Source organism: Melospiza melodia, chromosome 1 (assembly GCF_035770615.1).
Source record: "Melospiza melodia melodia isolate bMelMel2 chromosome 1, bMelMel2.pri, whole genome shotgun sequence".
NCBI classification, from domain to species: domain Eukaryota; kingdom Metazoa; phylum Chordata; class Aves; order Passeriformes; family Passerellidae; genus Melospiza; species Melospiza melodia.
In genome coordinates this window covers 21,230,693-21,254,268 of record NC_086194.1, presented here as the reverse complement: position 1 = coordinate 21,254,268, position 23,576 = coordinate 21,230,693, and the positions used below count along the sequence as shown (strand labels likewise).

The 23,576-nt window shown below is 40.8% G+C and overlaps 2 protein-coding genes across 7 annotated transcripts in view; both read right to left on the bottom strand.

The window, feature by feature from the left end:
* Positions 1 to 11,365, bottom strand: part of CUBN (cubilin) — a 143,206-nt gene extending 131,841 nt beyond the window's left edge. For both annotated transcript variants that reach the window (XM_063150547.1, XM_063150550.1), the window contains exons 1-10: positions 11,153 to 11,365; positions 10,865 to 10,994; positions 10,450 to 10,542; positions 9,427 to 9,465; positions 8,557 to 8,658; positions 7,543 to 7,646; positions 3,897 to 4,023; positions 2,282 to 2,450; positions 1,417 to 1,548; positions 137 to 232 (exon numbers count right to left, since the gene is read on the bottom strand). In XM_063150547.1, coding sequence (XP_063006617.1) covers positions 137 to 232; positions 1,417 to 1,548; positions 2,282 to 2,450; positions 3,897 to 4,023; positions 7,543 to 7,646; positions 8,557 to 8,658; positions 9,427 to 9,465; positions 10,450 to 10,542; positions 10,865 to 10,994; positions 11,153 to 11,268 — 1,108 coding nt within the window. In that variant the 5' untranslated portion in view covers positions 11,269 to 11,365. The remainder of the gene's footprint in view (positions 1 to 136; positions 233 to 1,416; positions 1,549 to 2,281; positions 2,451 to 3,896; positions 4,024 to 7,542; positions 7,647 to 8,556; positions 8,659 to 9,426; positions 9,466 to 10,449; positions 10,543 to 10,864; positions 10,995 to 11,152) is intronic.
* An 8,776-nt stretch (positions 11,366 to 20,141) lies between these two features.
* The window catches only part of TRDMT1 (tRNA aspartic acid methyltransferase 1), a 41,658-nt gene continuing 38,223 nt past the window's right edge, over positions 20,142 to 23,576 (bottom strand). For all 5 annotated transcript variants that reach the window (XM_063150511.1, XM_063150537.1, XM_063150519.1 and 2 more), the window contains one exon: positions 20,142 to 20,724. In XM_063150511.1, the coding sequence (XP_063006581.1) occupies positions 20,624 to 20,724 (101 nt within the window). In that variant the 3' untranslated portion in view covers positions 20,142 to 20,623. The remainder of the gene's footprint in view (positions 20,725 to 23,576) is intronic.

Genomic DNA, 23,576 nt, shown 5'->3' with positions numbered 1-23,576 from the left:
TTCTCATGAGGCAAAGCTGACTGTGGCAAAGAGGCTTGCAATCTAGATATGTTTCTATAAAGTGGATTTATCCTAACCAGGTCCTCCTTGAGATTCAGGCTGCTGTCACCTTACAGTCTTTAAGAAAGTATCATACCTGGAGCTGAGGTACAAGTAGCCAAAGGATGGCACCCTCCATTATTTATTGAGCAGATATCAACCTGGGTGCATGTTTGTCCATCTCCCTCATAACCTGTTCAGAGGTAAATCTCAGTTAGTCTGTAACAAACCATTTTCTTTGTGAATTGACAGTAAAATAATCAACTGGTGAGCAAATCACTAATTCATGGTGTAAAATCATAGTCTTCTGCAGTTAAAAAGAAAGAATTGAGATAGCTGCTGAAGTAAAACCTGCATATTTATTGTTCCTCCTTCATTGCAGGGATGGATTCTGAATGTAAATAAATCCTTCCATAGCTGAAGAAAAAAAAGATATATTAGTGTATTTTAAATATAGGTAAAGTCAGTGAGGCCATAGAAGCCCATGTGTCTCAGCCACCATGTGTTGTCCTCCCTACACATCTGCACCCAGTCAGCCCTAACCATATCCAGACTTTTTCCTCCTGCACACCAGAGCAGCCCTTGGATCCCAAACACAACACCCAGATCCTCTCAGGACATTCAGGAGGACCAAAGCCCTGCAGCACAGCTCCTTATGGCCAGAGCTGACATCACCAAAACTTGTCTGAGGCCACATTTCCAGCATGGTGATATCCCTTCAGCACCCGGTAACTGGGAGTCTTCCCTACCTGCCATTTAAACAGCAATCAAAAAGTCAATTAGAAAGACTTTTTCCTGCTGTATTTCTAGTAATTGATCCCATACATTTCAGAAAGCATTTTAAATCATAAAGCATAAATTATAAAGACTTAAGTTGCAACTTCCTTGAGCTGTTGCTTGAGCTGTACTGCAGTGGAAACACTGCCTCCTCAGACAGCATTCAGAGCGTGACAATTATCAAGGCTTTTTTTACTGGAGACAATACAGTCTGTGATTTATGGCACACAGGACACTCCTTCAATTAATACAGACAATGAAATTACTACCATAATTATGCAATCCTTTTTTCCCATTAATGATCTTGTAAAGGAAGTACTTCACCAAGTCAAGGCTATAACACTGAAAACAGCTACCTAGTACAAGAGAAACCCATTTCAGAGGATCCTCTGTAGAGGCATACTCCATACAATGTCCATTAATAGCTGAAGCAATTTGAATATATTTGGACTTTGCATTCTGTATCACAGTATTGTGTATGTGATATTTCTACAAAACCAATTTTCAGCTTCTTAAATCTTCACCAAAACAGGCTTGTATGTGTTGAGTCTTCATCTTTTAAGCCTTTCCATAGCATTATCAGCAAAAAACCCATTTTACCTGGAGGACAGAGCCCACAGCGGAATGATCCAACTGTGTTGATGCATTGGACCATAGGTACAGTTGAGCAGCCTCCATTATTACTTGCACATTCATCAATGTCTTGGCAAGTGTAGCCATTTCCTTGCCAGCCTAAAAAGCAGCACAGAAAAGACATCAGAAAGAAAATGCTTGGCCTTTTTGGTTTCTTCTTTGATCAAGTCTTTTCATAGAGTACAACTATTGCACTTCATTAGCACAACGGTACATCTATCTCTCTCATAACTGATAAAAATTCATACCAGTTTGAAAATTAGGTTTCAAACACAACAGGGTGGAGATGTGAGTATAAGAATGTTTTATTTTAACTGTATTCTGGATATTTCAGATTCAAACACACTTTTATCTAAAGAGGGTGCAGTTCCAGTCAGGTGCATGTACACACATTTTGCAGCAAAGCTTCATTCATTGCAACTTCACTTAAATACTTTAAAAACTTTTCCTATAGACACCACCTGCCCAGCTCAGGAAGAGTAATCATAAGCTATATGGTCTGAGGGAACAATCAGATTTTTATATTTCCTTAGGGCAGGAAACCTACAGACATGAAAGTACTGCAGACAAATTATATGAAGGTGACAGGACATGATGGATATGAAGATACCTGTGGACATGAGACCTATTTAGATGCTCAGTTTAGGATGAGATAAATCATGCATTAGACTCCACTGCCTGTGTTACCTATATAAAACACAACCTGCATTTATTCCCTAGAACACAGACCAAAGCATTTCATGGAGTTGCATCCTCTGTCTGTGCTTATGATACACGGGCAGTAGCACCTCTGCCACCCCATCCAACCTGAGAGCATGGAAGGACGAGATACCTGTGGGGCAGGGACCACATCTGTAGGAGCCTGGAGTGTTGTAGCACTGCACAGGTGGATCCTGTGAACACGGAGGATTCGAGAGGCTGCACTCATTTATATCAGCACTGCAGGCAGGGCTGCCAGGAGGGGACATCCAGCCAGCCTCACAGATACAGTGGTACTTGGGCTGCCACAGAAAACACCACAGTGCATGTTTAAGGCATTTGCAGTAGTAAAGAAAAAGGCAAGAGGAGTTAATTTCATAAAATTACTTTCAAACTATAAGAAAGCTTTTGGAGCATTACACGGCTTGTATGTTTTGTTTTGTAAGTTGCTTCAGTAGTTTTCCCAGTCTATTTCTTCCTCTGAGTTTACTTTTTCAGATTATGGAAGCAACTCAGGCTCATTCATTACGTTCATAAAAGACATCTGTAATTTACCCCAAAGCTCCCAGAGAAAATAAGATCAATTATGAGCTGTACATAACCATAATTAAAAGTCATCAACTTGATTTTTAACCAGGGCAAAGAGATCATTGTAAGCAACCTGAAATCATCTTGGCTGTTTTGTTTTAATCAAATTATTCAGTAGTCTATGCAATGCATAGCACTGACATTAAAATGAAAATACATGATTTCTTTTAGGAAAACAGTTTTCTCTCTAGTAAACTTTACTAATGGCCAGATTTCAGCACTTATCTAGCTTTGGTCTAATTAAAGCTAATGGGAGCTTTATTGTTGATTGTCACAGGAGCAGACACTCTTAAGCCAACACTGAACCCTTTTGTAAAGCTTTCTCAACAAAAAGTGGGCAGAAAATAAGTGATGAGTTTTGAAACTTCTAAAAATTAGGCAAAGAAATCATTTATAGCAAAGCTCAAAAAAAAAAAGTGCTGTACCTGGAGTGGTGCATGGGCGTATAGGAGTATTAAGGAGCACAAGCTTGGCTGGGTGGTTTTGGAGGGCTGCTCTGAGTGTAAAGAGCCAAAGTTGGCATGGCCCATCTGTCCCTTTGGAGTGAACACCCTGTACCCAGATTCTCACCCAAATGGAATGAGCTGGCTTGCTCCAGAAGAGCACTCAAGTGTGTGCTAGCATCCATCCAGTGCAGATGCTTGGAAAGATTGGGCCTGGAGTCAGACCCACATCCAGCTGACACTGAGGGGCACCAAGGATGAGCAGCAGCCACACAGTCACTATGCAGCCCTAGCAGCTTCCAGACCCCTGGTCCTAATGTGCTACTAATGTGCCACTTTTCCCAAGAATAATAAGATTCATATTTGTCCTTCTCAGTCATTTAAGCAGTAAAATACTGTAGCAACTTAGAACTCCCAAAATAATGAGCAGTAAGAATATTGTATTTCAAGTAAGACTTCAACTTATAAAAAAATTATTCCCAACTCCCTGTGGATGTAGTAGTAGATCTAATACTGTGACAAGTACCTCTAACAAGACATCAGACATTTCTGATTCTTTCTGCCACCCTTGGTACAACAGAGAGGCTGTTATGTTGTACAGTGGCCTTTCTTGTTGTTTTCAGCAGCAGTTCATGCTATGCAGTTTTGTCAAACTCAGCAGAATTTGCTGCTTATTCATGCTGTGCTGTGTGCTGAGGTTTACACATTGCTCCTTACCCTGTTGGGCTGATCCCTTTCTTCATCCACACAGAGGCCATGCTCACAGAGGCTCTCAGATCCTTCCTGGCAGTCATCAAATTTCAAGTCACAGTGACGCCCATAGGTTTCTGGAGTACAGGAGCAGCTAATAGTGAAAGTGGAAAGAAAAATCAAAATTTTGTCTTTCTACCACTGTTAAAGATTGTTCATTTCCATTCTCCACTTTATGGGGTGTTCCTTACAAGATACATCTATTTACTTATTATGACAATCCTGCTAATAATCATGCAGAGAGGCAAATCTCCTGTTCAGCAGAGACTCAAGGACCATTTGAGGCTTGTGCATATTCATTACTGTCTGGCCCTATGGAAGAATCTACCACCTTTTTTTACATCCATAAGCACAAATCCAGAGAAAAAGAAAAGTCTAACATAAGACTTAAATAGAACATGAGCATGGAAACCCCACTTCAGTCAAAGAGCACCTAAACTTCCTTTTTCAGTTATGACCATGATATGATGCCATGTGCAGAAATGCCATGCCTGGTACTTTCACCCCCACACCACAAAAATGGGCACCTGCTGTCTCAGCAGCACCTCAGCTTTTAGGGATGTGTGGTGAGCAAGAGGTAGCATTTGGGGTTGGTGGGGTCGGAAGAACAAAGCAGTGGGTTGAAAGAAGGCATTCTACTGGGAGGATCTGGTTTGAAAGCTGCCACACGCATCACATTGTTAATTATAGGGCAGAGCATTATACATATGTGGTGGAACTGAAATTGGGAACTTCTAAGCCATCAGATAATGTTTCCCTTTTCTCTGGCTCTTTATTTCCACATAGACAAAATGTGAGGCTCTGAAATACAACTGAAAGAGATATAAATTCACAGAAAACCTCCTATCACATCACTAGCTTCTCAATAAAATGACAGCAAGACTCTTATTTGGATTCAAGTTATGTGCTGCAATGTCTGCAGCTTACAGAGACATACGGCAGGCACACACCCTTCTTGGATTGCTTTTAAGCTGCCTAAGGAAAAGTGCTCTGTAAAAGCATTTCTCTGGAACTGAAATGAGGGTATTCTAGTGCAGCTGACCTGGACCTTGAAGCAATTTATATAAAATAAGCTGCTGCTGTCCCTTCCACCGTGTCACATGCTCAGCTGAAATTGCAGTTTGATAAGTCAATTGCAGGTAGCTAAAGAGTGCATCCAGGACAAGCAACCCACATGAACTTAGGCTTCAAAACCCCACAACAGCTTAATGCTTAACTGCAGTCTGCAGTGCAAGACAGCATGTTCATTATTGTAAAAGACAGCAAGCAGAACAGCACCTCCCCATCAGTGCAGCAGCTCAGCATGGGCAAGCACAGAGGCAGCAGGTCAGGGAACCAGATCACTTTTATACTTCTAAAGTACATTCAGAGCTTCATGTTCAACTTCAAAGGACACAGAAGGCAATCCAACTGTCTCCAAAGGAGGAGAACAATGGCACTGTCTCCTGTCTACTCTGGCAAAGATTAATCTGCTTCCCCTCTGAAGTTTCTCAGAGAAGAGCTTCCAGAAGTAGGTCACACTGCAAGGTGCTTCAGCCAAATTGTGATGCACTGCTGCTTGGCACCACCGTGGTTCCATCACATGAGCCATGGCATGCTGTGATGAGGCCCCTGTTATTTTGGTTGTGACACAGAAGTCTGATAGACTTGGGGACTTTCACAGCCTTTCATCCAACTGATACAGTGTCCCCTTAAGATTTTGATTGAGGAAGGTGTTTCTGGATACCTGCTTTTTTCCCCCCCTCATATTTCAGCTTTCCTGAGTTACAGGGAAAATCATGCAGATAAAGAAAATGAACAAGGGATGAAGACTGCATTATGCTCCATTTCATTGTACCTAATCCAGTACTTCTAATCACCTGGCATCATTTCTGCAGGCTATGGAAAGTCAGATATTACCCTTTTCTTTCCCTGCAGTCCACAATGGTGTATATAACCATGCCAGAGCATTAGTGTCGTGACCTGGGCTGTTCAGCCCCAGAAATCTTAGCAGCAATGTCCTTCCAGTTGCAGAAAAGAGATGTCATGCTCTGCCTGGGGATGGATTTAGCATTTGTGGAGCACTCAGAAGTAAGCCAATAAAGGACACTAAAGATGGTACAATGGACTTGGGAAGGGACTATGTAACAATCCTGAGTGCGTGATGCAAAAGCAGTAATATTAAGGTTGCAATGACTTATGAGGAGGTCTTAGTTCATTCCATGAAGCATTGATTCAGCAAGTACCAAGGAGGGCAAGCAGTGCACCAGGGAAGAACCTGGGGAGTCATGACTGCATTAACACAATGACAACAATTGTGAGAACAGCAGAATTTAGTCACACACTTGTACCTCTCTGAGCACAATAGGAAACAAATAAAGGCAGATTGCTTCGTTGTTTCCCTGAAAAATATCTGTTGCAGACAAGTTAGAAACATCCTTTAAAATAAAATTAAACCTTACTGGAGGCATCACACAGCAGTGACACTTCAGCAGACTCTGTGCTCAAGCATGAGGAGCACTACAGGAGAACTTCCTTTGTTTGAAGTTCTTCCAAGAACTGACAAAGCACTATAAGCCAGTGTTACTTCAAGCAAATATTTGTGGGGGCTAAGATTTCTATGCTGAAGCAGGAGACAGAATTCTTAGCAAAAAGCTGTGGCGTGCTCTCCAGCGTGCATGTTCCCATTGCATAGGGGTAGCTTTGTATTACATGCAAGAGTTAGTTATTTAGCAGATTATTTGACATTTTGGAGAATGAGACACAAAATGTTCAGGCTGGCTTGCCCTGTAAGCAAGAACATGTTTCCTAAGGAGCTGGGCACAGCCAGGGAAGAATGTGCTCCAGAGGCCTTATGTGTGGGGCCCAGCAGAGAGGCAGCCCAGGCACCCCCTTGGTTGCAGACAGCATTTCTCCCTTTCTGCCTGGCAGCACTGTGCATTCCTTGCTCAGCTGTTGTCTCAGCAGTGCCTTTGTTTTAGGAGGGGATGAAGGCTTTTCACAGAACTGTTTCTGATTTACAGAATATTCTGAGTACGAAGGGACCCACAGGGATCATCAAGTCCAAGCCTTAGTGAATGGGCTGCATGGGGATTGCACCCATTATCTTGATGTCATTAGCACCCTGCTCTGACCAAATGAGCATGCTGAGAACACCAGTGATCAAGGGTGATCACCTCCTTCATCTTCCTTTGATCTCAAGGGGTAGGTGATAGCAGAGGGAAGGTAACATGGCTGTGCTCTGTGGGCATGCTGGGGAGAGCTGGTCACAGCCCAGCATGGGCCTCTCACTGCCCCAGCTACGCCCCATGGTGCAGGACATTTACATTAAAGCAACAGGGGGCTGGGTCAGTGGAGCCTGTCCTCATTTGCAGCTTTCCCCCCAGCATAGCTGTGTGATGGATCTGGCTCCTGCTGCTCCTCCTGTGTCGCAGCAGGCAATGGCTGCGGGGGCCTTTCTGTGCCTGCAGTGGGCTCAGTGTACAGTGCAGTAAGGATTCTATCTGTTCCAGGGGTTACAGTGCACACATATTAAACAGACTTAATTCTAGAACTTGTGCTGCAGGCATGATATGGGGTACAAACCAGCAGAGGATTCTACATGAGATATTTGTGTCTAGTTTTGAGAAGTTACCTGTAGCTGCCTGGCGTGTTCACACAAGTGGCTCCATTCTGGCAGCCTAATGCTGTTCCAGCAAAAATCTGGCATTCATTAACATCCACTGAGCACAGGGGGCCCTAAGATGAAATGGAACACCAGTTTATTTTCCAAATAACTGAGAAATGAAGCAAACCATGTTTAATATGTTTTTCAAAGATATACAAACCATGGGCTGTTATCAACACAGATTTTCTTATGAAACACAATAACAAAACTTTATTTTTCAGCTGTGTTTCTGTGACCCTTGCTATCAGTCAGATGGGGATAAAATACCTCAGATTCAGAAAGCATGTGAACATTTTTGTCAACCCCTCACTTTCCAACTAGAAAAAGACTCAGAAAATTTTCTTATAAACTGTTTCTATCAGGAAAGCCCATAAATTTTAACCTGAATCTTGCTGGGATAACTTTTAAGTTTAAATCCTTTGAGAAGAAATACAACATTTTCATCTCTGGTGCACATAACAGCACCATTAAAGCATTTGCTAGTAAAGTCTCTGCATTTAAAAAAATTCAGAATGGCACTGATTATTTACACCCCCAGTTTGTCTTACTTGTTTACAAGTGAATAACTATCCATCCCTCCCCCCAGCCTCTCTCTATCCTTGTGTAAGGTCAACAGCAAGGCATGCAGTCCAGTTCAGTGCTCAGCAAAAACCAGACTAATTCTCTGCTGTGAGAACTGCCAAGAATCACTGACTTCACGGGCCACTGCCTGCATGTAACAGTGCAGGGTCTGGCCCAAAGCTTTGGGCTTCTTTTGTTACACATATGTGTTGATATTGTTGAGAAGCAAACACCAATGAGTGACACTGCTGCTCTGCTGTTCAGTGCTGCTCACTCCACCCTGAGCATCCCAAAATGCTGTGCAGCATGGCAGTCACCCTGAGCACCCCGAAATGCTGTGCTGCATGGCAGTCACCCTGAGCTGGATGCAGCCTGGCAGGTGAAATACACACTCTGTAGTCGAGGAGGCTAAAGACTCACCTGCCAGTTGCTGGGACAGAGGCAAAAGAAACCATCCAGTGAGTTTACACAGGTCCCTGAGTTCCTACAGGGGTTACTACTGCAGGCTCTCCTCTGGATGTCCTGAAACGCCAGAAAAGAGTAGAAAATTATGTTTCTGCTTAGCTGGTGTTCCACTGGTATTTATTTTCAATATAAACATTCTTTTTTCTCTTCCCCCAAATTCTTTCTTGAACTGTCCTCCATTTTTTTTTCAGCAAGGCTGATTTGTAAAAGTTCTGAGTTATTTCACTTATCCCTGTACGAAATAATGATGCTGTGATTGCTCATGCACAGAATGGCCAAGCACTAGGATGAGAAAAGACCTGTAAAAATTAAATATTAATAGAGACTGTTTTCCAGCAGCAGACTGGGAGTCTAGAGGGAAGGTTGTGTTGTGTTTTTATTCCATGGGTATCTCATCTGATAATTGCTTTTACTGGCACCTGAAGGTGAGGCTTGTCACAAGCTCACTGGAGAAGCAGGCGACGGCTGAAACTCAGTTAGTTCCAGTACAATAAAAATCCAGTTTGAGTTTCTGGTCTTTATCTTGACAGACCAGTGAAGGGAAAGTTTACTTCTCCTTGGTATCAACTTGTTGCTCTTGAATGTACAAGTGTTTTTCCATTAAGAAATGCAGTCTCCTACACAGTTTTTATTTTGTAAGAAGGCATATCACCTCCTCCACAAATCTTGGTGCTTTTTTTTAACCTTCTGTTACTAAAAAAGTTTTCCTGAGGAATGCATGAGAAGGAAGAAATCATTTAGCTGTTTAATCATTGAAACTTCACTTTATTTACTTGGGGCTGAGATTTTCTTTTCTGATCTCTAGTTTGCTTCCCATTTACTTACCTGCTGAAAGCTTTGAAGTTTGTTATCGAGACTCAGGATCTGCAAAAGAAATGTGAATTACATTGTGCTTAGTATGAGAGTGACCACAGAGGAACTTGCTAGACACTGGTAAACTCACAAAATACTTTTCTCTGAGAAAAGAGAATAGCTGGTATGTGAAACCAGGTGACAGATCAAAATGAGGCCTCATTCACTGAGATTTTGGTGGGTTTGGCTGTTCAGAAAATGACAGCCTAAATATGTCTTGGATCCACAAGGCAAGACTCTGTCTGGCAAAGATGTATTCAGGTGCTGAAAATTAAGAATGTGAATATTCCTGTGGGAATGCTTGGGTCCTCACATGTGTGACAAGGACAGAGGTCTGGGACAGTGCACTGAAAGCCTGGAAAAGGTCTCCACATCTCAGTGGGTGGTAAGCACAAACAGCAAACTGATACTGAATCAGAGAATGTGATGGATTCATATTAGCCCAATTTCCCTAAAGGAAGGTCTATTACACTATAAAAATGTTTTTCTATAAGGAACTTGCAGAAACACTGAAACAAAAGACACTTAAATCAGGCAATCCTTTAAAAATTTTTCATGGAAAAAAAGAATTCAGGAGCAGGGAAATGACAAAACTATTGTGCTGGTCTTATCTTTCCACTGCAAACCCCTATAGCCCATTTTGTCTATGGAATGGGATGTCTGTGCAGCAACTATGAAAACATATATGGTCCATTTCCAGAATTTATTCACAAATATTAGAGGACATAGTCAATACAGATGCTGACAATGAACAAAGAAGAATCTCAGTAACTGGAAATTTTGGGGAGATTTACAGAAATATTTCCATTGTCTACATAGTTACTGAATAAATATCTCAAAATTAAACTCAGACTCCAGGCTGATATTAAATAGGGACTCTGCTCCAGTTCCTAAACTGGGTGCAGAAATACTTTAATGAATCAGATTGTTTCATATTAGTGTGAGGAATGGAAACATGGGAATGCTGGAGGAGGAAAACATGAAGGTTTGGCTCACCTTGGAGGTCAGCAGAGTAATCTGCTGGGATACATTCTGCAAAGCACCACAGTCTTTTTTAAGTTCTTGAATCTCTGTGCTACTCTCTCTAACCTAAAGTTAAACAACAGAGATAATGTGAAACAAACTTTGACTTTTCAAAAGCTTAGGAAAGTTTAGTCCTTGCATAACTTTACTATTATAAAGTCCACTTAAATACAGAGAGCTCTAATACATACACAATTTAATAATTTCATCATCTTTTGTGATGACATGATTCCTTTACAAGTCTGCAATGGCTTACTTCCATATTAGATTGCTGATATAGATAATATAAAATCAAATACAGAACGCATTAAACACTTGTGAAAACAATTTCGCTATTAATATGTAGAACTTTAAATGAAAATATATTAATGGAAAATAACTATGTCACCTGACTAAAAAGTTCTGTGAGGTCTTCTTCATTAACTTTTACTTTCCCCAGTGGTCCAGTTCTAAATTCAATATTTTTGCTGGAGCCAGCATAGAACACTAAATTACCCTGCTCGGAGGATAAACGAGGCCTGTTGTGTGTTGGGAAAAAAAAAAAAAAAAGAAAATTTAGTCACACATATCTGCCAAAGAGTAAGTAAAACAGAGCTGTAGTAAAGCCACTCTGCCCCCATTCCAGCACTTTCAGGCCACCATCCCAACAAATGCATTTGCAAGCAATGGTACTTACTGTTCATAAGTGTCTCTTTTCTGCCTCTTGTTTTCATGGTGGTTTGGGTCACAGCTCAATCCAGTAAGCAATACCAGCACAAGCACAAGCTGAGGAGCAGCAGCAGCCCAAGGCATTGCTCTCCTCCAGCTGTCCTGAGCCTGAGTGAAACCTCAGTGCTGGACTGGGCTGTTGTGAGCCCAGGTGCCCTTTGCTCTCACACACTCCTGGTTCACAAGGTGCCCATCTGCTGCCTTGTCTTGCAAGGGTGAACTTTATCTCAGACACCTTAATTAAAGATTGACAACATGCAAATCCCCTAGACATTAAATGCATGTTTCTCCTTTTGTCTTTTGGGTTCGGGAGCTTTGAGAGATCATTAAATGGAATCTGCCTGTATTTTATCTCCATGTCTTTGCCCTTTGTACAGCTGAGCACCCCTGTGTCCCTGAGCACCTTGTAATCTGCAGAAAGAGCTCTCCCACGTGCTGCATCACAAGAGCGAAGGAAAGATTATTTGGCAGCACTAAAGGACCTAAATTGTTACCAAAAAATCCCCTACCCCATATGTAAAACCCACAGTGGCTGGCAAGGAATATTTGTATTGAAAGAGAAGCTTCCAGTCAGTGATTTACTGGGCAGATGACACAAGTCAGCAGTACTGAGCAGCATGCCATGGATTACAACAGCAAAGTACAATTTTAACCGAATACGTTTGCTCTGACTCAAGGGTGACTCAGTCCCCAGATGCTGAGGCTCAGGCTGTTGCTGCTGAAAGCCATGAGAGATTCCATGTCCCATCTCCCCTTTGCTTTCACCAGAGTCTCCATATTTCCCGTGCACAAGATGTTGCTGTGCTTTGTTCTTCCTGCTTAGAGGAGCTCTCTGTGGGCTCTCTTTCCTCATGCTAGAAGCTTCCTGACATCCAGGTCCATCACTATTCTTTTTGATTTTCCTTTTTGCTTAGTAGACATCTTATTCAGGTTGCTCACATTTCAAAACTCCACTAAGGGTAGCAACAGTTGTAGCTGCTCTTGCTTGTAGGTAACACCAGCATCCTTTGAGCACCAGACCTTGGTGGAAGCCATGGAGCTCCTGTTTTTCCTAACCCTACCCAGTCTTCCTTTCTGTTCCAGTTTGTCCTTGTCACCTACAGATGTCCCACAGATATGTGGAACCTTCCCTGGAGCTGGGGAATTGAATGAACTCTACAGCTTTCACAGATGGAAGCATTATGAGCTCAAAACAACCTGGGAAGAAATTGAATGCAGTGACAAAAAATACTAATGTCTCCTCAAAAAGAGACTGATGCACACTGAGAACATGAATGTGAAATCAAGACAGCAAGTGTTTGTGGTGCTGCCACAGATCACCTGATCTTCACTGTGAATACCATAGTGTCTTAGGCTGTATCAGCTGTATCCCACCATTTCCCCAAAAACTTGATTTGCATTATATTCTATTATCTGTGTTCTCATGAGCTTACCTTGGAATTCAGAGCAGCACCAGCCTGCTGACCACGTTCCTCGTGCTCCCACTGGCTGTGATGCAGGTAACCCAACAGTTACTGCTGCTGCTGCAGGACCTGGAAGGGCGGTGGGGAAGCTCCTCCTGAGCCCATCCCATGTACCTACTGGTGAGGAAGGACAAGGACAGCTCTCTGTATGTTCACCTGCTCTGCAGCAGGGAGTCTATCAGCTGTTCCTGCCAGAACAGAGAAACATAAGGAAAATTTTCCATGTGATGTCCTTTACCAACATGAGGGACAATATTTCCATAAAAATACAGAATTGTGTTGTAGGACATAGGACTCCTCCATTCAATCCACGTGAGTGAGATATGTTTTTTTATATCAACTGAGAATCTGTCCCTCCACCATTTTTATATTTACTATTATGCTTTTTGCTCTGAAACCTCTGTTTAGGAATAGGACAGCATAGACAAATTATCAATATTTCTGTCTAGTTCACTGACTGGACCAGACACCTTCTGCCTCTGGGTATCCCAGCACTGTCCATTAAACTGGTGCTCATTAACACTCTTCCTGTTGATTTTCAAGTCTATCTGGTGGGGATTTTTTCTCGTTTTGTTTTGATTTTCCTTTTGTTTTAACAGTTTATTGAGGTTGTGTAGCTGTCAGTTGGATGTCACCTTGAATAAACTCCAGGCCAACTACACCCGCACTCTGTAGCAGGCTGGCTGAATGTCTGTGTAGCCCAGGAACTTAATTTCACAAAGTCCATTGTATGATTACAGTTTCCATCCTGGCCTTTGGCTGTGGCTCACAAAACCCTTCCTTTCCTGTCTACATTTCTTTTGCACACTGAATTTGCACTGCCCCTCTCTGCTGCCTATCAGCCTTCGATTCAGGCTTCCCTTTCCAACTAATTAACTCCAATAAACCAATAATCAGTGAGCAATAAACCATTAAGGATGAAGACAAGGCTGGTAATGCAAGGAACACAAAGAAATTCACCTTCTCTTCCTGCAGGCTTTATAGCTTAGAAAATGGTCAGCCTGAGGACCAGCTGATTTTGACTATGCACTGATTATAGGATGGAAAGAGAGGGTTGGACACCCACCTATTTGCATGACACACTATTTTCCATTTCATTAGACCTTCCAGATTTTAGTTAATTTAGTCTTTATTCCTAGTGAATGCACCTCAGACTGACCTAATTGAGAAATCTATAAACCTTTTAAAGGACAGAAGTAGGTCCACACCTTCTAATTTCACTGTAATATATTTGAGACATCATTTTTGGAGGAACATAATGGAAAACACAAACATTTCTGGCACAAGAATAGGGGCTGTTCTTTCTAACAAGAAGAGTGGGCATGAACCTCTCCTCCTGGGACAGGTCATTCATTACCTCCCTAAGATGAAGGCTCAGAAAACAGCTCTAAAGAGCATAGGTTGTGTGCAGATTTAGCAAGAGTAATGGAGTGTTTGTCTCTAATTCTGGTTGAAGTTCATCCTGTGCTAGCAGGGACTACAATTTACCACCATCTTGCGTGGCTGTGTGAAATGAAATGGTGGCATTCCTCTATTTCTCCAGCAGTATGTGCCTGCAATGCAAAGATGCTGATGTAGAAGACAAGAATTGATTCATGGCCAAAAATTCAGTACACATTAATTACTCCTAGGAAGTAACTCAAATGCACGGTCACAATGAGAGTTTTTGACAATGTTACCTGTTTAAATGGAGGAAGAGCAGCCACTGGTGTGAATTAAAACCTGGTTAATTTTTTAATGAAAGACTAAACAATAATCCTTTTTTTTTCCCCCTACAGATGAAAACAAAAATTAAAAATCCCTGCTATTCAATGTTATCATTTAAATATTTGCAAATAATTCAAAATCCAGTCCATTGCTGGTTAAGTACCAAGTACAGCACATTTACAGAAGTTTTCCCCCAGCTGCGCTCAAATCTTCCAGTACTTCTGTCTTCACTTCCCTGGATATCTAATAATACTCTAGAGTTCAAAAGTGACACACAACATATGAAGTCAGACTGTTACCTCCATATCACTGGAAATTCATGGTGCAAACCCAGCTCCATACAGAACTCAGCCTTTCCCATGTGTGTTGTCTCATATAACAAGAGTTCTATTATTATAGTGCAAGGGTTCCATATCACCAGAGCTTTATACCTCCTCGATGTTTTCTGTAGGCAGCTCCTCTAAGCACTAACTGTTCCTGGTCCTTGGAGCAGTCATCTAACTCCAGTTCCCACCAATCCACTCTTTTATAACAATGTTCTTATTGGCTACAGGTGTGGCCTGTTAAGACCAGGCCTGCTCCTAATCTGCAGTAATTGGTTCAGCTGCAACTGGTAGGGGGATAAGATTACATTCTATACCACTTTCATTTACCCATACTGTATCCCCCTATACATGTGCCCCTACAGCTCTGAGAACAGCCAAGCACTAAGTTGGTAGCAGGCCCTGTGCAATGGACCAGCAACCATGGGGTTTACGTCAAACATGAGTGACTCTGAAAAGTAACATGCCCCTTGCTGTTCCTTACCTATAAGCACCTATCATCAGTCTTTCCCTCTCTTCATGAGTGCCTTGAGAGTTTTATGGCCTCAGCACCTTCCCCAGGGGCTGCAGCTGCTGCAAGCCTCCATTTCTCACACCCCTCCTTAAGGATTTCCTTTTCTTTTCAGCATTCTGCCCTCTGTCACCTATTTAAGATTCTGCTTCCTCAACACAGCTGATGAAGCTCATAATTTACCTGCTAATTAAGTTAAACTACCTGGCCTGGAAATTGAGGTTTTCAGTTTTTAATAGGAAATGACAAAAAAAAGAGTCTTGATGTAGTTAACTACTTAAGCTGAAATTGATCTACTGTCCAAATTCTCCCTGGATTCCTTTATGGCAAGTAAGATGTAACACATTAGATTTTTACTTCCCTTATGAGGCTTTTATTTTAGTTCTTCTGTCTTTCTGGTTTTTCTTCCTACACATGGTTGTTTCTATAAACCACTTTGATACTTCCTATTCTCCATTTCATTCTTTTTTGCAATTAGGTTATTGAAAAGCTTCCAGTCGCTTGTATTGGCTTTATTCTTTTCTATTGATTATTCCAGTCCTTTTAACATACACTGGAGCTATTTTTAGGGACTTCCATTTGCATATCCACCCTTCTTCACTAATAACCCATAAGCCATGGATGGACCTGCCTGCACAACCTCCCTCAGGTTCATTCTGTTCTGTACTGCTGGCTCTCACCAAGAAGCTCAGTCTGAGCTGTCTGTAAAGCCTTTGCTGTGCCTTGAGGCTGTGGTTACAAGTACTGGCATTCTGTCACCATACAAAATAAGCAGTAAGAGTCATCATCCTGGGCTAGAAAAGATCTCTCCAGGCCAGTGGATCATCCAGGTCACTCTTCAACAGTGGCCAAAGGCAGACAGGAAATAAAGGGGGGAGCATATATAGTACCTCCCCTAGGTACTCTCTTGGCATCCAGTTATTTGCAGCTCAGGAACTTCCATCAGAAGTCCACTTACTCAGTACTCTCAGAGGATTTTTCTGACATTAACTTGTCCAATCTTCTCCTTCTCCACAAGCTTCACCTTATAACACATGTGCAAAAAATGAGTAATGCCATATGTTGTGATCAATACACAGTGAAAATGCCTATAAAAATATTAATTCTGAGAAGAATCCTATTTTAAGTGTATTATTTATAAACAGTGTATTTATTTATAAATGAATCTCATTTATTTATTAAAATATATAAGGGCAAACATTTGAACTAATCAAAACTATTTATTGCTATCTACATATGAGAAAATATATCAGTACCATCAACATTCTTCGCTTCCAAGTGCCAGGTGGCAATTTAAAAGTATTTGAATTAAAGCAGCCCAGTGCATGGACAAAAGCACAAGACAAACATGCTCTCACTGAAGCTGATTTTAGATGCAGGAATACATCCTGAATCCTGAAGATTTCAGGATGTATTCCTGCATCTAAAATCAGAGACATTCCTCCCTGGAGGAGATTTCAGGAACTTTTTTGCTGCAATTTCCCAAATCCTAGTGAAGGGCATCCAGCCAGAGTGGCCATCTGACATCCAACAACTCTCTCACTAAAAGTGTTGTGTTCCAGTTGATTTAAACCCTTGCAACTCTGCTTCTTGTTTCACCAGAGCTCTTACCTGAGAAGGTTCCTCATCCAGCTTCCTCCCACTGCCAACAGGACCAGGTGGAGGGAAGTCAAAGTTGTCTCGGTGGCTGCCTGACCCTCTTGGGCCACTATTTCTTTTCTTTACTGGCCATACAAACTCCCCAAACCTTACAATCTACTAAAGACAAAAGTAACACAAATCTTGTCCTGCTCTTCACAATAACATTTAAATTGACATACTATCACTACTCAGTATTTCATAAACTTCCCCTAATGAGGTTGCAACTCTACAATACTCATATTTGCACAGGCAAAGAGAAAATGGCTACTGGAATTAATTTTGGGCTCTATGTCTACTTTTTCATAGCTTCACATTATTTTTCCTTGGGCATTTCCTTGATCAGTTCAATTTTATAAAATATTTACATAAGACTGCTCAGAAATGCTAGTGCTCTGAAGCAATTATTACTTAATCTCCTCTAAATCCTTACTAATATGTCATATTCTTTAAATAAATTGCAGAAAAAATACAACACTTAAGTGGTTGTAAACACATAGGAGGCAAAATATATTAAACTGCTAAGGAAAACAAATATAATTCAGTACTTATACAAGAATTCAAGTGTTAAACTTCTGTATGAACAGCAATAAGAGGAGCCAAAGGAGGAGCTGAGAATTGAATAATTCATCCTTGAGATGCAACAAATATTTTCTAAATTTTCCACTGATTTTAGAAATGTGTGTCAACTGCTAAAATAAATTGTACAGTCATTGAAGCCTGGGGCCTGTTCAGGTCTCTATTGAAATGTCTCTGTCAAAACCAAAATGGGCTTCCCCCTGTTTAAATTTAAGAAATAGCCATCATCAATCAGTGTTCTCCCAGACTGTAATACAGAGATTCCTGAAAATCCTTGTAAGTCTCCTATCAGTCAAAAGTGTGATAAAAAGGGCTCTGGGCAGGAGCCTTACATTCACTGCATGGAAGGATGCACCTCCACTGCAAGCATCAAAAACTACTCAAACTCACTGCATTTAAAAATGGTATTTCAGTAATTTTGCCACTAGACAGGTCTCTTCATGAGTATAGGGAAACCCCAGACTAACTTAGACAAAAGCTAGCTGGTATAGGGAAGACTTTGTAAGTCAATCTGCAAGCTTCAAAAATGACTACATAAATATAACACCACCAAATATGACAGCCTTTTTTTCACTGGAAATTCTCAAATTTAAGGGAACGCAACCACATAACCTCACTCAGATAATGAAATGTAATTAAGATATGCAAATGAATGAGGTACAAAATAAAAAATCAGATCCTGGGAATATCCCTCCCTTTCCAAAGCTGTTTTCCAGATTCTACTTCTTCACCTTTCAGCTGCTTTTGTTATCACATTTCATTGCTGTGAAAATGCTTAAGCTAAAGTTGCAAAGTACAGCAATGATGTACACTGCAAAGCACTTAGGATTAGGAGACTGCTTGGAAAAGGAAGCAACATGATCATCAAGTGAGGTCAAGCAGGTACAACCTAACAGAACTCAGTAAACCAGGCTATTAATAACAAACCAAGAAGATAAGCAGCAGTCACTCAATTTAGCTGCACCAGTATTACAGGGTTAGCAGAGGTAAAATACACAAATATGTATTTACAACTCTGAATTATTTAATTTTTTTTTTCCTTCAGAAAGAGCTCAAATTAGCAAACAGATTCAGTTTTCACAATCACATTGAATTAAATTTCACTATCCACATATAACAGGCTCTGTATTACTGTATCAGTTTTAGGTGCAGCTAGGTACATTTCAACTTACACTTCAACACTGTTAACTTACAAGTGGCATATAAAGCATTAATTTATGTTCTACATAAAGGAATTGAAGAGTAATTGTTAATAGTAATACTTTTCCAAGTATTACTACAGTGAAGCAGAGTGAGTAACTATTTACATGAATTAGCAGAAAGAAATTCCAATTTATATTTCAAATTGATATCCTTTGTTTTCATACCAATGTTTGGAACATATTAGAAAGCAATACGTCTTCATACTACCAAATTTCTCCCAAGAACAAGACCATACAGATACATACATAGTTATTGATCTGGCTGATACATCTACACACTAACCATTGTGGGTACAGCTAACCATGGTTCACTGTCAAAACCACACCTGCTCTTTGCAGTTTAGTAGCCAGTACAGCAGTGCTTTTTTGCCATTTCAGTAGTGCAACTGACCAGGTGAGGACAAAGGCCAACCTCACCTTTCTCTAGGGTTTTGTCCAGAGCACTTTCAGGAGAAACCATTTCTATTTCTCTTTTAGAGCTGGAACAGCCCAAGTGGTCAATATTCTCCTGGAGAATCAGACAGGCTGAATTAAGTCAACCCAAGCTTTTCATGGTTTAACAGTCCATAAGCATCATGCAAATCAAGACTGAAGAAGAAATGCAAGACTCAGCACAAGATAAAGCTGCATGAATTTATCTACAGAAAACAATGTATTTTTAAATTGTTTTCAGCAGATGAAAATAGCTACAGTATCTCTCTGCGGTCTTCACTTTCTCCTGCACTACCAAGCCCAGATGGAACATGCCAAGACTGGTCCTGTGTCATCCCATGGGTGGGGGAAGAGGGGAAGGAAACTCATTCATTTTCAGGGCTGGCAACTTTAGCTCATTACTTAGGTGCACAGCAACTATGATCAAAATCCTTCTGTCTTCTGGCACATAATCTCCCTAAGGATGCCTGCTAAGTATCATCTTGCCTCCTCTTCATTCAAGCTGTTTTTAATCAAGATAGCAATGGGAAAATCCCAAGGAAAGATAACAACTAGAGCACATACTTTTCATAAGGCTTTCAGTTTTCCCATCATTTTCTCTATGATTTTACAGGTACTAAACTCACAAGACTTGAATACAAACCCACTGAGTCCAGCTCTACAGGGCGCTGTGCAGCGGTGGCACCTGGGATGGCCACATGCAGTGGCTTCAGCCCAACGTACACTCCTAACCCCAGTACTGCCACCGAGATTTGTGAAGAAATTTTCTGAAGAAGCCCATACGGTTTTTCTCCAGTTCTTATGTCACAGGAACCTAAACATGGTGCTTTAATTTTTTTTTAATGTCTTTTACATGTAGGTCTTTGGTAAGGAGCAATGATCTTATCCTGAATAATATGAGAAGAGAAACAGGAAAATTATTGTCAGGCCTGTGATAATCTTGAAATATTTTCATTCAGCTGCAACCAAACAAATCATTCCAGACAAACACAGTTGGGTTCCAGAATCCTACAAGTATTTAAAGAAGGTGAGAAAACCATAAAGAACAACATTACATCTTAAAAATTGTATATAAAATACTGAATTTATTAGTTTCATGACCTAAAAAAATCACATCAAAATTTCAGATCATATATACAGCAAATCTTTTCAGAATGGATTACTTACATTTAAAGATGAAGACATTTTACACATAGAACTTGATCTCTGCACCTGATTGAAACAGCTTTGACACAGTTCACACAGTACTGAAAATGGTTTTATGATAAAAAATAAAGTAAAATAAAATAATCTTGTCCTTTCTCATTGAAGTATTAGAATGTGTACTATTTTTCATTCTGCAAACTAAAAAGAACATTCAAATAAAGCAAGTAAGTCCTGTAAACTGCCCTTTAAATAAAACACCTATACAGTTTAAATCCATCATAAATGCAACTTATTAAAAATACATAAAAATCATTCAGCAAAATGTCTGGACAAGTATCTTGGCAAGCTCTGGTATTTGTCCAGGTTCCATCAGCTTTCTCCTAAAAGATGGAAGTATTTTCTGTCACCAGTCCATATGCATCAGTTTCAGGTTCTAAATTATTCAAGTAGAATGGAGATCAATTTTGCCACCACGTGTACATTGAGGCTGTTTCCCAGCAGACGATAGCGTTGCTTTACTGTTACCTTTTCAGGAAAACCTAAAACAAAAACATAGAGTGCAAAATCACTAGTCTGGGTTTATTCCTACTTTTTAGTCTAATTTTTTTTTTTTTTCAGTGAACATTTCTTAGTGCAGTTATCACAGACTGCAACAGGATTCACCCTCCCTCCAGCCCCCCCAAAAATTCACGAGGTTACAAAACCAATTCACAACCAATTCACTGGATTGGTATCAGTTCTTCTATTATCAATACTGCCACCTCTAAGGTTTCACAAGAAGCTTCAAAACATTCCTCTGTTGTGTAACTACTGCTGATCTACCTTCCCTTCAGAGAGCTCAAAACATCCAGCAGTCTCAGGGAGGGGCAGCAGCACTAAATCCCTGCACAACTGATACCCTAGATAACATCCACAGAAGAACATGACCATATCAGAAAGAAAATGCAACAGTTCTGCAGATGGACTACACTGCACTTCTCAATAAGCTTTATATTGTTCTTCCCACATGATCCCCACAAACAGCTCAGGCAAATCCCAAGCCTCTCAATGCAATATACCACCCATACAGATTAAACAATGAGCAAGGCTTATTCAGTGAGCGATCAAGCAGTTGAACAATTTTCCATGTAATTCAATGCTGACCCCATTAAACACACTCAGAAATACAGACAGCACCAGAAATGTCCTCCCCATAGTAAGTGCATGGCCTGGCAGAAAGAAGGGAGAGCCAGTAAAAAGGACACCAGCCCAGGTATTGTGAAAGGGGTGTGCTTGTACTGACTACCAGGCTCCTGAGAGTGAAGCAGTTTCGAGCAGCGAGTTGGTCTGCTCTGTCCTTGTTTGCACTCTTACCTTACTCCTACTGTGAGGTAAAGTACATTTGCTTCAACCTGAGTAAAAGATGAACAGCAGTAGTGACTTAACTGTTAGGGTCATATAGTAAACTGCTGAAACCTGGCCACATTCAATTATTTCATCATTCCCTAAGAAGAAATACCTAACTTTGACTCGGAGGTCATCGCCACCCCAATTAGCTCAGATGCACAAGCACACTGTGAGTGCAAGTAGTGATATGTATGCTCTGAAGTTTTCACAGCTCTTCAGAAAAAAATCTGTTCCAGACAGAGAATGTGGTTGTACAGTTATTGAGCCAAAGGAGGCTCTGAGGAGGAGGTGGTGTCTGGGAGGAGTTGTTCCATCCTTCTCTGCCAGTTACTAATGCCTCAAATGAGGACTGCTTTGGTAAACACATCTTCTGCCAGCTCCATCCACTCTGCCCAGCTTCCTGGCACTCACATTTGGGCAACTGTTCTGTCTTTGGAGCAATCACTTGTACTCCCACACATACTTCCTTAGATGGAGTTTTCCCATTCCATTGATGGATAAGGTACAGAATAAAGGCTTTTTAAAAGCACACATGGAAATAAATTTGTATTTATGCACACACACACATGCACTTATAGCTCAAGAAACCTATCTGAATCTTGAAAATGTCAGAATTTCTCCTACTACCTTTTGGCAACCAAAAGCCAAAAATTAATTTCCAGAACTCGTGGTTTCCTTTATCCCAAGCCTCCTCCCTCTGACTGTTAACATTGTCTTGCATTTTCTATCTTCTTGGCTCCAGAGTAGCCTACATCAGAAGGTCAGATTCAACAACTTCCAGTATGCTGGCACTTGCTGCACAGCTCTCACTGTAGCATTTATGTCACACACAGAACCTGAGGACATTGAGGTCTTAACAGCACGTACTTCCTCACCATGCTGGCTTTTGTTTCCTAAAAGCCTGCATGCATTGCTAATAAGAAAAATGGAAAACACATCCTGACATCACTCTCATGAAAGCAGGTCACAGGTGCAAGAACGCTCTGTTCACTTTTAATGATATTGCTGTGGGACCCACCAGAGTGACTAAGACAAATGACTGCAGTATTTCATTCAACTATAGTGCAATTACTATTTATCCATTTTGATGTTAAAAGCACAAATAAATCTGGTCATGTTAAGAATGAACAATGACTTTAACTCTGGACCTCACGTATTAGAAAAGGCCATCAACTTCTTAAAATGCAGAACCATTTAGAGAATCACGTTTCTTCTGATGATACTGTAGCTGCACTAGTAACAGCATCTGTTACAAAGCTGCTGACAGTCTGTTCACATAGTTTTCAGCTTTGAGTTTCCTCAGCTTCTTCACTTTCTTGGACCAATAACATATTTACAGTGGGTACAATTCCAAGCTCCCTGGTTTTGAACACTTCAGCCTAAATGTTGCTGTCACTACAGAACACAGTAGCAGAGAACTTATAACACATTTTGCTCTGAAAATACCATATTTCACAATAATTACTTGAAGTTTAGCATGGGACAAATGCTGTCAGGGCAACACCCTTTGCTGCAGCCATAAATATATCCACTTTCAAAAAAAATCCAGAGCTTGAAAATTCTCAAAGGAAACTGAGATTACAGTACTGAAACTCATTAAAGATTTGTATCAGCCTAGAGTCAAGTAACACTTTTTAAAGCAGAAAGTGGGGAAGTTTTAAACACAAAGAAATGTCAGACTTGTGACTCAGTGCAGGGGAAAATGCATGTTCTGCCTATGACTCAGGAGTATATGCCAGAGGAAACCACTGAATGAAAGAGCAGCTTGGTTTATGTGTCATCAAAGTTGGAAAAGTAGTATAGAGAGGGAAGGGAACTGCAAGAACTGTAAAACAGTTATAATACTAACTGCCATACTCCTCTGAGAGGCAGAATTCCAGATGAACAAAAGACAGGTCTGCTAAATGAACACATTGTACATGGTGATGATCTGGATGATACTCAAATTCAGAAGCCTGACTTGTCTTCAGAGTTCAGTTCTGGTTTGCAAAAATATTGAATCTCA